This window comes from Polypterus senegalus, chromosome 5 (assembly GCF_016835505.1).
Source record: "Polypterus senegalus isolate Bchr_013 chromosome 5, ASM1683550v1, whole genome shotgun sequence".
Taxonomy (NCBI): Eukaryota; Metazoa; Chordata; class Cladistia; order Polypteriformes; family Polypteridae; genus Polypterus; species Polypterus senegalus.
In genome coordinates, this window is record NC_053158.1 from 101,122,835 (window position 1) to 101,135,507 (window position 12,673).

The window sequence follows — 12,673 nt, forward strand, 5'->3', positions numbered from 1 at the left end:
ATGTTAGAAACCCATAAATCATAACCATATTCACGTCTGATACCCGTGATGTAAGCAGCATAGCAATCATTTCTGGAAAGATAACACAAAAAAAAACACCACATTGAAAAATGCCATTACTGAGTAATTAAATATTCAAAAGGAAAATTAAGTGTTCTTTTAATGGAATTAAATAGTCTGCTTTACAGTAGCATCTGATCTCCCTAGTAGGCCAAGATTTATTTGATTTTTAAAGAGCGGATCTAAATAATGTGACCTTTCTTAGAAATCAGATATTAACTTTTAAAATCATAAAAGACTCCCTCCACCCACAACAAAAACAGCATGAAACAGATAAGGGAGATGTTTTGTTTTTTTTATATATAATCTTTTTGAGCTTACACTCTACTCACTCAATAGCTGCATTTGTCCCAAGAAATGAGGCACCGAGACCAGCCATGAATTTTTCAGGCTGCCATTTTAGCATAAAGGATTTAAAACATGGAGTACAGCAAACACATTCTACGAAAGCCAATGACCACCTTAAAACACACACCAAGCTTGAAAAAAAGCAAAGGAAGCGTAGATTTGGTTAATACTCAATGTGCCTTCAATAGGCTAGAAAAATATAGGAATTGTGACAACAGCTTAGGATAAGGCCTACTGCTAAGTGAAGATGTATTTATCATTTATATAGAGGCAAGTTAAAAAGTTTGCCTACTGTATATCTGAGGTGGAAGAGACCTACACACACAATGCACATTATCACTTTTGTAATATACTGTAGTAGGATGGTCTATGTTAGGCCACAATGAAGTGTACTCTGTGTTTAAATATGAAAGTATGCAGAACTACTTTTTGAAGTTTACCATACTACACAAAGGGGAATGACACCATTTTAATCAGAGAACGAAATGCCAAAAAGGTTCATGCTTGACTGGTAGTTCTAGTATTGATCAATATTGCCAACCTTTTAAAAATTTGAAGATTACACAAAAATGTTCTCAGCCACATTGCTGTACCTGTAGTGCAGTTATTTGCAAAATAAACTGTTAGGACTGAAAAAGAACTTTAGAATCTAATGCAAAGCTTGTTGAGTGAATCAAAGTAAAAAGGACTGGCTCTGGCATATTAGCCCTTGACAAGAGAATGGCTCCAAGTGTATGGAAGTTGCCAGTCACTATTAAGAAACAAAGTTCAGGAGCAGACACTACAAACTAATATTAGGCTGTGGGAAGTACCTTCTTGAGTGGTCTTTGCCATGGATGCAGAGGAACATAGCAGGAATTTGTCTGTTTAGAGCAACCAGCTCCCTTCTCACCATGCATAAACTGCAGAGAACAACTGCCACACACCAGCTTAGAGGATTCAGTCTTTGAGTAGGAAGAAGATTGTACATTTTTCCAATTGGTGCTTGCTTATATCACAAATGGAAAGTTCATAGACATTTGGAGAATTGGTTGTACTCAAGGTTGCGTATAAATTTATTGGATATCAAATGAGATTTAAACAAAAAGGTCACTTCACATTGTAGTCATGTAATCTGATCCAATGTTTGGAACACTCCTGTATGGAGGCTGACACGTCAGCTACACTGCTGAAGCCATACTAAAATCCTTCTCATGATCCAACAGCTTTTCACACCTCAATGAAGCATTAAAACATAGAAAAGGCTAAGTATATAAAATCTGAAATCGACCAAGGTCCCCGCCCCCAAAAAAAAAACCCAAGTGTAGAAACAGAACAGAAATTTTGTAGCAGAGGCAAGTTTTGTTCAAAGAAGAGTTCAGAGGTTGCCATTAAACAGGGCTCAGATTTGAAAAACCAAGGCTCAGTCAATGCTTTCATCACTATTACACTTAAGACTCCAAAAACAGTCTAATCTAGACAAGAGTACCAACAGATTCCATCCTAGTCATTCAGCTTGAACTACATGGTCATGTCTAGAATACATTAATGCCCATCACTTGCAAACTGTTAGAATAAGTAGATCATAACCCACTTTATAGTTAAGACATACAGCTGATTCAATGCATTTAACATTTTTGCACTTGGTCTTGAGAAGTGTACTTTGACAGTGTGTGTGCGCACAATTTGCAAAAATTTGCCAAGTTCCGATGTTAAGCGGTTTAAATTTAACAGACACATTATTGCAGTGTTTGTTTATTGTACACATTGCTTCTTTGCACTATACAGGATGCAGTATTTGAGTCAAGAAAATGCTGCAGACTTTTTGCATTAAACAAGACATCTAAAATGGGTCAGATTAAAGTGGTTACAACGAAAACCAAAAATGAGCAGTGGAAATAAGACATTGCTTAGTTATATTCCAAGTTCAAAGGATAACAAACCCATTGTATTTTGTAGAAAGCAACCGCTGTAGTAGTTCGTTGAAACAGTATCTTGGGAGTAGACTTTATGAACACTTTACAGTAAACCAGTGGCCATACTTACAAGAGCATCAAAAGCAGTAATTTAAGATATTGCATGCTACAGAAGAGCTCTTACTTCCCATTATTTGATTTGATATGCTTAAAACTTGATCTGCTTCACTTGCTGCAAGTATCCCAGAAGCATACCGTTGACTAAAGATTATACACTAGCCACAAATAACCAGGTTTAACTTACTGGTTTGCAACTCTGATCATGCTGGCCAGAAACAAGAAACCCCTCGAGCTTACAGAAAACTGCATTCTCAAAAGAGATTCTGGAATTGCCAGTGTGGAATAGCGTTAGACTGCTCTTCAGAGTTGATGCTTCAGTCATTTAAAAAATAAAAATTTACAAAAAATGTGTCCAGTTACAAGTGCTCCATGTGCAGAATTGTGCTTGTGGTAAAGTGCAGCTGTGGCAAAAGTCAATATCTTGTGCCTCTTCTCTTGCTGGATCCTACAAAGAAGGTACAGTAAGATTTACTGAGTCAAATATAGAATATAAAATACATTGCATATACATACATTAAAGCTCAGTTGCAAATTCTAATATTGATTCTGCAGAAACATTTAGTCAAAGCTTAAGATACAACCCAGGTTTAAAATTAGTTGTGCTTGGGGGAACCCTCTTACTGTATCAGAATGAAAAGCATGTGACTAACTTAATTTGCAATAAAGTACTGTATATACAGTATAGTAATGCTACAGGCCACTTGGGATCTGTAACCTGACTGTAGACTTCAATTAATCAAATTCTTCATTAATGAATCTGTTCTAGGATACACACATTGTTCATTGTATATTAGTTGTACACTAGTGTGCAAAACATTAGCAGTAGGGGTAACTGACTTGCCTATGATCTCAAAGCATGGACTTCCTAGCAATTCACCAATTTGTTTTGGGGGACAGGTCTATGATGGGACAAAAAAACACCACATATTCCAGTTTGGGTGTTTAACCTCTGCTTATTCCCATCTTACCTTACAGCACATATCACATTCAATGTTTTAGGCTCTATGGCAATGCAAACTATAAGCCTGTTGCACACCCCATGTTCTCTTCAGTTAAAATGCACTGCTCAATTAAAAAAAATAAAATAATAAATTCCTTCACCTAAATCCTATATGATTCAATTGTCAAGATTATTCAGACCATGTTACAGTTTTGAGTTCTCCAATTTATCTATACATCAGCAGTTCTGGTGCAAGAGTGTCCCTTAAGGGAAGCAATAAAAGGATATCCCAAATTAAATTCAAACATTTAGTGCACTTGCTTGTTAAGAGTCCATATCCAAAATTTAGTGCTTTAAGCTCCACATTGCAAAAGGCCTGTATTTGCACATAGCTAGTAGGGTTGTACAGTATACCCTGGTAAAACTAAAAGTTAAAAATGGTATATTAAAAGCATTGGATTTTTCAGTACTGGAAGCAAGTGTCAGCTTTCCACTTAAACCCATTCCCCAATCCTCATGTGGGTGGCCATGTAAAAAAAAAAAAACCACATCCTTAAACAGTCTTGACCTCACAGGTTACAGCTCTCCATTCCCAAAGCTTCAATGCAATGGAGATTTCACAGGAATTGCCACCTACCACTTTGGCACACACCAAGTTAAAGAGGGAAGTGGTGCATAGTGCACAACACCAGGCAGGCTAGAGGAAGCCCAGAAGGTGTAATTTTGTAGGTATCCATTATTGCTTTGGAACCGTTCTGGCACCAGTACCAATGCCCAAAAGCTGGTATTGATACTCGGGTCAAACTTTTAGTACCAACACAAAACACCCCCAACCGCTTCAGAGCACCCAAAACCACTTGAGAAACCTAAACCGATTACAGGGGAGAGAAGGGGGAGTCTTGTTAACAATTTCCTTTAGTAGTAACAATGGTTCAGTAAAAGTAAATCGGGTATGCAGGGGACACTTTATATACGTTCACCACCATAGTCAAAGTATACAAGTGACATGACCAAAATGAAAAATTGTAATTGGTTTGAGAAATATCCTAATTAATGTTTAATAGAATTGTGTACAAAGATTCCTTGCAGGGGAGGAAAAAACCTGCTATACTAACCTCTGCCTCTTTGAATTCTTGGAATCTCACCCTCCTCATTCTCATCATATTCATTTCTCCTTGGCCTTTGGTACACAACTGTTTTGCAAGACATTTTTCTCCTAGGGGGCCGTTCTGTAAAGGTTGTGAAAAAGGTAAACAAAGTCTCCAAAAGTAGATTTACCCAAGAACACCAAGATAAGTGTGCACAAACCTTGGTCTCTGGCCTTTGGATAAGTTTTCCATGGTTTACTCCTTGGCTTTGCCCCATAGCTTTCCCAACTTTCCTGGTCAGACATCACTGTATTTTTACATGGTCTTTCTAAACAAGAAAAGCATAGCCAACACTGAATGCATCTAACCACTCACTCTTTAGGCAAGACTACTGTTCCCCTTCCCCAACCAGGGTTCTGTAGACATTCACTTGCCCGTTGTAGTTGGTGTTTCACAGTAAATTGAACATGATCATTGCAAATGGGTTGTTAAGGTCACCCCCAGTTATTTTGAGCAGAAAGCAGTTGTATAACAGAGCAGAGCTTAAAAAAAAAGTAATAGGAACACCTTACCCATCTGACATTTTTGATGAACATGATGGTCTTGGCCTCTATGCTTTTCTGATTTGGATGAGATCTTATGCTCCTCACAGGACTCCTTACCCAGACCAGGAAAGTTTTGATGCTGCTCATCTGGAGATACTGAGCCTTCAACTTCATCTAAATTTTTCTTTGGCTTTAGCTTTGAAGAGTGCTTAATTGCACTACAGGAAGAAATGGAACGCTTTAAATGGGATGTTCTCTTTAGATTGGTCACTTTCCTGGAATCTCTGACTTTCTTTATAGAGTCAGACTCACAGTCTTCAACAATATCAGTTATCTCCTCACTTGTATCATTCTCCGCTTCTAACCCACCATGTGCATCCTGTGACAGGCAACAGCCACAAGTTGCACAAGTTCTTTGTCGGGGACAAAGTGGACATTCCTCTTCCAAAAAGCCCTTGTCAACATGATCTTGCTCCTCTACATTGTCTTGACCAAGTGATTTCCCTGTGTATATATGGCCAGGCACTAAATCCATGTCTTCTACATCAGTTGAAAACATCTCATCTCTCGAGGAAAGCTCATCCAGAGATGCACTGAGGACACTTTGGCGTTCTTGTGCCACTTGTGGATAGTAGCCATAGTATGCATTCCCAAATGTTGATAACAAAGTTGAAGGGGTAATAAGATTGGAAAGAGAGTCCACAGACCATAAAGGATTTTCTTTATCCATCTCCCCACCTGCTAGGATGGTGTGAAAAGGAAGTTTCAGAATTCTAAAGTGCAGCTCTTCATCATGTACAAGGTCTTCATGAGATTTTGAATCCTGGGAGGTCTTCTCTACATTGGCCTGTAAAGCAGGTAGTTTGTATTCATTTTTGCACTCTTGTGCAATACCATCATTAACCAACCAGTTATCAGAAGGGTCATGAGATGACTCAGATTCAACACCATCCTTACCTTGGCCAAGATCTTGAAAGAAAACCCCTGTAGGAGTGTCCTTAGCCAGCAAAGTTTTCTCAGGTTTACTGGACAAGTCCACTTTCACACATGGCTGGCACATTATGGGTGAAGAGGATGGCACACATTGCTCCTCTTGCTCTTCTAAACAGGTATCTTTATGACAGACATCTTCATGAACTGAGGAAGTATCAAGTGGCGACACTCCATCACAAGAACTAACAGACCACTCATCACGTTGTGATGCATTACGGTTGCAGAGATTGGCATCTGCATAAGCTGTACCTGCCAAGTCACTAAAAATAGTGTTACCAGATTTTGAAATCCTCTGAGGCTGTGGACTAGGTTGTTCATACTGTGTCCCCAATTCTCCAGGGGCTTGAGAAGCTACTCCAGAATCCATCTCTTTTTCTACACTTATATCACAAGCCTCCATTTTTCCAAGGCATTCACTCAGCTTCTCTACAGCTTCATTGGGCTCTGTTTGAACCTCTGAAGTAGTAGTTTCCCTTCGTATGCGAGTCTGATGATATCTAAATCTTAAATCATAACCCCCAGCAGAAGGGAAATGAGGGAACATTCTTCTGTAATCCATTGGTTGCACAGGTGCCTGCGGAAGTATGTATCCTGGATAATGCATGTATGAATAAGGGGGCAAGTAAGGACGTCCAAAGGGCAAACCTAAAGATAAGAGGACACATTAACTACAAATAATCTTCAAATCATTCAGTTTAATTCATGTATTAGAGTTCTACCTGATCCATGGAAGCCATAGTGACCAAAAGGGTTGTTCATGTGCCATTGATACAAGTAATAAGGTTGAGAAGGTGGTTGTACATAGAAAAAGGGCCTTGTGTGGTTTACTGGATGCTGATGCTGCTGTCCACTTCCCATTGAATGCTGAGAATTGTTCACTTCTGGAGAAGGGAAAACAAACAAAAAAGGGAACTGTAACCAAAGTAAATTGAGCTTGTGACTCCGGTTGAGATATTTGGCAAGAAGAATCTTTGTTAGATTGTTTTATTTGGAGATGCTAACTGAATCTCAAAACATTGCACAGGTTAAATGTGAAACATTCTTTCAAAATAAATGTTTCATGCCTACATACACATAAAACAGAGCATACAAGTGATCACTGGTCAACAGTAACCAGAAAACAAAGCCCCAAAAATAGTAATGGATTTGCACAGAAATGAGTCACCACCTTAAAGTTCATTATACATAAAAACTTGAGACTGCCGTGGCATTTTTGGAGTCACCAGAATTACAGCAAAATGGAAGCTGTGTTTACCACAAGCAGTTTGGAACACTTCTAGTGCATAGCCACCACAAAAACCTCCAAATTGACCAATATACATGTTCCAAATGCATTTCAGCTAATAAAAAAAAAAAAATTCTAAAGTAGCACGCCAGTAAGTAATCACATGTCAATTAAAGTTGAGATCAAAATACAAAAACTGGAGATCTGTAGATCAAGCCATAGGTTTTTCCACAACCATTTACTCTCCCCTCCACCTGCTACTCAAATGACAGCTCCATATGAATTTCTGGAGGGACTACTTCTGTGCAAATAAACCTGACAGCTGGGTGAAACTGACATTTAAATATGGGGTGTTTTTATAAAAAAAAAACCACACGTTTCTGTAAATAGCCAGGTTCGAATACTTTTGCATTAAATAAGGCAGCTGCCCTACACTGAAGAGCCATGCTCTTCAGCATTTAAATGTATGGTATAATCTTGTATAAGGTTAGGTATCTTAAAGTTAACTCCTTTGAACATTTTAGAAACCATTCAATCAGTAGTATTAAGTCGTGTAAATCAATGACCACCAAGTCGTTTCCACACATTAAGAGCTATAGACGGTGCAACGGGGGCCCCTAGTGGCCATATATTAAAAATAAAATTCCCCAGTTTAACTAGACTTCTCTGCCTTGCCCGACAAGCTGCCGGATCCCCAGACTGACTCCCTGTTCAGTCCTGGAGTGCCACTGTGGCAACAGGCTTTCATCCTAAAAAGTTCAGTGGGTCAATTTGTTTAGCTGGCTCTGCCACCCCCCTTTTCTGTATTGTGAAAAGTGATCTAGTATTTGATTTAGAAAATCAAAAATCAGTTTTGTCAGTTTTAAACACTTAACTTTCTTAAACGATTTATTTGGGGAAAAAAAAAATCTTATTTCTGTGGTGTCTGCTCCTTGAATTGTATGCAAATACTGACATTAAGGGAAGAGCAGGGCAGACACGGATGTGTCAAAATAGAGCCGCTACGCCAGTGTAGCATCAAATTTGTGGGAAGATTAGTAATCAAATACTTAACTACGCAGTCCTGAAGCTCATCCCTGTTGACCACCTCCACTACAGGTATTCATTATAATCACCTTGTGCCTTTATTAAAAAATAAAGGCCTAGTTTCTGACTTGAGTCAGCCCAGAAATTACCAAGTGGGTTTGCTAATTTTTAGGGGCGTGTAGCAAGTGATTTGAGATTTTGGTATTCTGGGAATTTAAACGTTTTCTTAAGTTGCTCACAATTATGTATAAGACTCCCTTTAGCATTAAAATGGGGCAATTAAGACCCCAGAGATCTTACTTTAAACCAGTGTTTCCCAAACTCGGTCCTGGGGACCTCCTGTGGCTGCAGGTTTTTGTTCCAACCAGATTCCTAATCAGTGACAACAATGATCTCAATTAGCTGGTATTTTTCTTTTATTCGACATTCAAAAAAGCATAGCAGCAGGATTTTTACATTTATACGACATTTATAAATATATCTGCTTTTGCTATAGATTTAAATGCTTAACTCTTTTGTTGATTTCATTATATTTTGCCCTCTGTGCATTTTCCCCCCTTTGTTGTATCTTAATGACAAATTAAAACAAGCAGATCAGACACTTAATAATCAAAGGCTGCAAGTCAGATCCACTAATTAGTAAATAATGGATTAAATTAGAACACCTCAAAAAGTAGAATGAAAATCCAGATGAAAATACTGTTAAGGAAAAAAAAAACACATTCCTATATAACTGCTTGGCACATTTTCATTTTTAAGCAAACTTAGTTTTCTAATTTCTATATTGTTCCCTAAATACAGAACTTGGGAAATATCAGTTCACTTAATTATCCCAGCAGTTCAATTAACAGATGCTGGTTGGAACAAAAACCTGCAGCCACAAGAGGTTCCCAGCAGTTTGGGGAAACACTACTTTAAACAATGCAGTGCATGGACACCACGTCGTTAAATGCTAAGCGTTACTTCCATCTCTGAGTCTCCGCTTGCCGAAATCAAGTCATTCGATTGAGCGGGGGGATTAGGGGTGTGATTGATGAAAACGCCCCTTGTTGTCACGGTCCCCCAGAACGCCCTGCTGGTAGATCCGCCCAGGAGTATTCAGTGTCATTTGCACCTTTGCCGCTATTGTTCATCGCGGATTGTTCGCATTTGGATGCAATTAAAAAGGAGGAAACGCCACAGGATAAAAAGGTATAGCATATGACAACGCGAACTTTTAAAGATACGGCAAAAATTACAAGCTTATGAATTGGGTACATGTTGCACATAATTAAGAATGCACAATTAAAAATCTTTTAGATGACTGCAAGATGTGTGTAACTGATTGGAAGGAAAACCCACAGCCACAGTGACTGAACTTGGGAACTCCTGATGGGTGCCTGTAGTAAAAGCTTTCAAAAACGCAGGTGAATAAGCCATTAAAAGTGCACCTACCTTCCATGCCGACTTCTTTTAAGATTCCAGACAAGACAGACACACAGCACAGGATGCTATAAACAATGAAATTCTGAAATCCAAAAAAAATAATAAAATAAACCCTTAGTGTAGAAGGAGCCATACAGTTCATTTACAAGTATATTGTTACATGACCAGAACAAGTCTCCATATCCAGAAGACCACCTACATAATCATATCAACTTAAATTAGTAAATTTAGAACTTCTTTTCAGTAGCATGTGCATCTGCACCACTTTCTGATAAATTGCGCCGTTTCTTTCCACAAGGAGTCAGGGGATGTTGCCTTCAAAATCGTACCGACGCCAAACAGGTACTTGGTGTGAAATTAAGCCAAAGGATAATGTTTTGAAATTTGGGTAAAACGCAATACAAAAGTGGCGTTGAGTATTTAATAAATGTATCACATCCGTGAAAACGCCTAAGAAAAGTAAAGGTGAACTTTTTACATTTTTGTTCAAGATTAACCTTGCAGAAAACTGTCCTAACCCCGAAATGCAAATTACTCACACACCGTGAACGTGATTATTAAATTCAGTGTAGATTTAAAGTGCACCAAAACATGGAGAGTGCTGAAAGTCTCTCTTCGGTGCCACTTTTGTCGGCTCATTTATAAAGAACGATTGTCAGTCGTTTAATTGGCTCGTTACCTTGTAATTACTGCGCTTAACAGAGTACCAGTAGCCGCTTGCGTCTTTACGCATCACACCTAACTAAAGTCGGGTTGATTTACGATACTCAGACGGAACGTGCATTTTTCGAATGAAAGCAACTCCGGGAAGATTCCACAATTCCATCCGTTATCAAACCAGCGCAGTTTGGTTCAGAGCCGCAGAAGTTTATCTTTTGAAATTTAACCTTTTAGTTTATTTACTCACACAATAATCCATTAAGAAGGAATGTGAACTACAAAATTCATAAGCATATAAAATAGTTAATATGTAGAACAATATGATTTTTTAAAATCTGTCATAAAGACTGGAGTAATAATAATAATAATACATTTTATTTATACAAGGCGCCTTTCAGAGAACTCAAGGACACCGAACAAACAAATAAATAAATAAATAAATACAAAACACAATTATAAACAACTTAAAACATCAGAAAATCTAAAAATTAAAACCAAACAAAACCACTATAATTAGGAGGAAGAAGAAAAAGCCATTTTAAACAAATGTGTTTTAAGTTTACGTTTGAAAGATGAATATGATTTGATATTTCGGAGATCCACAGGTAATGAGTTCCAGTGCTTGGGAGCAGAACGGCTGAAAGCTCTACTCCCCATGGTGGTTAGACGGGAGGGAGGAACGGTCAGATGGGTGGAGGAAGAGGATCTAAGGTTACGGGATGGAATGGCAACATGTAGAAGGTCAGACAGATATGGAGGTGCGAGGTTATGGATGGCCTTAAAAGTTAGTAGCAGAATCTTAAAATCAATACGAAACTTGATCGGGAGCCAATGAAGCTGCTGCAAGACCGGAGTAATATGGTGAAAAGATGGGATTCCAGTGATGATACGTGCTGCAGAATTCTGGACTAACTGAAGCTTGTGAAGAGATTTATTAGGGAGACCAAAGAGGAGTGAATTGCAGTAGTCCAGCCGAGAAGTGACAAGACTATGAACAAGAAGTAGTATGATGAGTGAGGGAGGGACGAATGCGATTAATATTACGTAAGTGGAAGTAAGCAGACCGGGTGATGTTATTAATGTGACATTGGAAAGATAGAGTACTGTCGAGGATGACACCCAGACTCTTGACCTGAGATGATGGGGAAACAACAGAGTTATCAATAATAAAAGAAAGATTATTGGTTTTGGATAATGATGATTTTGAACCAATGAGGAGAACCTCAGTTTTGTCACTGTTTAATTTAAGAAAATTTGAAGAGAACCAGGATTTAATTTCAGAAATGCAATCAATAAGTGAGGGTGGTGGAAAAGAGGAGGTGGGTTTACCAGCAAGGTAGAGCTGGGTGTCATCAGCATAACAGTGAAAATTAATGTTATATTTGCGAAAAATATTGCCAAGGGGAAGAAGGTAAATAATAAAAAGAAGAGGCCCCAGGACAGAGCCTTGGGGCACACCAGAAGTAACAGCGGTGGGTTGGGATGTGAAAGTTTTAAGCTGTATGAACTGAGTGCGGCCTGAAAGGTAAGATCTAAACCAATCAAGTGGAGTGTGAGTAATGCCAATCAAAGATAATCTATTAAGGAGAGTGGTATGACAAATAGTATCAAAGGCCGCACTCAGATCAAGAAGGATGAGAATAGTGATTAGACCAGAATCAGCAGCCATAAGGAGGTCATTAGTAATTTTAACAAGTGCTGTTTCTGTACTATGAAGGGGGCGAAAACCAGACTGGAACTTCTCATATAGATTATTGTGAGACAAGTGGGTGTGAAGTTGGATAGCTACTATTTTTCAAGAATTTTGGAGATAAAGGGCAAGTTAGAAATGGGGGAAAATTATTGAAATTAGTAGGATCACAACCAGGTTTTTTAAGTATTGGGGTTATAGCAGCAGTTTTGAAAGATGAGGAATAATACCAGTAGTAAGAGAAGAGTGAATGATGGCAGAAATAAGAGGGACTAAAGAGGGAGGCAGGCTTTAACCAAAACTGTAGGCAGGGGGTCCAGCTGACAAGTAGATGACTTGGATTTGCAGATGAGATCTGAGATTTCAGAGGAAGTGGGAAGCTGGAAAGAAGAAAAAGAGTGAATAGGTGAGTGTAGTTCAGAAGAAATACAGAAAGGATCTGGACCAAGGTGCTGATGTATCTTTTGGATTTTCTCATTGAAAAAAGACATAAGAGAATTACAGAAGGCAGTTGAGTGAAGGTGAGATGGTAAAGAGTCTGGAGGTTGTGTAACATTATTAAGTAAAGAAAACAAAGACTTGGTGTTACCTGTATTACTAGTAATTAACTGAGTGTAATAATTAGATTTGGTTTGAGCTATACAATCCTTGTAGTAGA

At 38.5% G+C, this 12,673-nt stretch overlaps 1 protein-coding gene across 1 annotated transcript; it reads right to left on the reverse strand.

The window, feature by feature from the left end:
• Window positions 1-2,774: 2,774 nt before the first annotated feature.
• buc (bucky ball) lies at window positions 2,775-10,280 on the reverse strand. The gene is made up of 7 exons (XM_039753163.1): window positions 10,209-10,280; window positions 9,675-9,747; window positions 6,709-6,870; window positions 5,024-6,634; window positions 4,672-4,779; window positions 4,479-4,592; window positions 2,775-2,868 (listed from the first exon to the last, which is right to left on the reverse strand). Exons 2-7 carry the CDS (start codon window positions 9,679-9,681, stop codon window positions 2,837-2,839), a joined length of 2,034 nt encoding a protein of 677 aa, XP_039609097.1. The 5' UTR covers window positions 9,682-9,747; window positions 10,209-10,280; the 3' UTR covers window positions 2,775-2,836.
• Between the last annotated feature and the right edge of the window lie 2,393 nt (window positions 10,281-12,673).

Bases quoted from the DNA above. Each gene is read 5' to 3' on its own strand.
- buc (XM_039753163.1), bottom strand. The intron at 4,780-5,023 runs GTAAGGTGTTCC...TTTCTTGTTTAG, and splicing joins TCATCAAAAATGTCAGATGG to AAAGACCATGTAAAAATACA. The intron at 2,869-4,478 runs GTTAGTATAGCA...CCTTCTTTGTAG, and splicing joins AAGAATTCAAAGAGGCAGAG to GATCCAGCAAGAGAAGAGGC.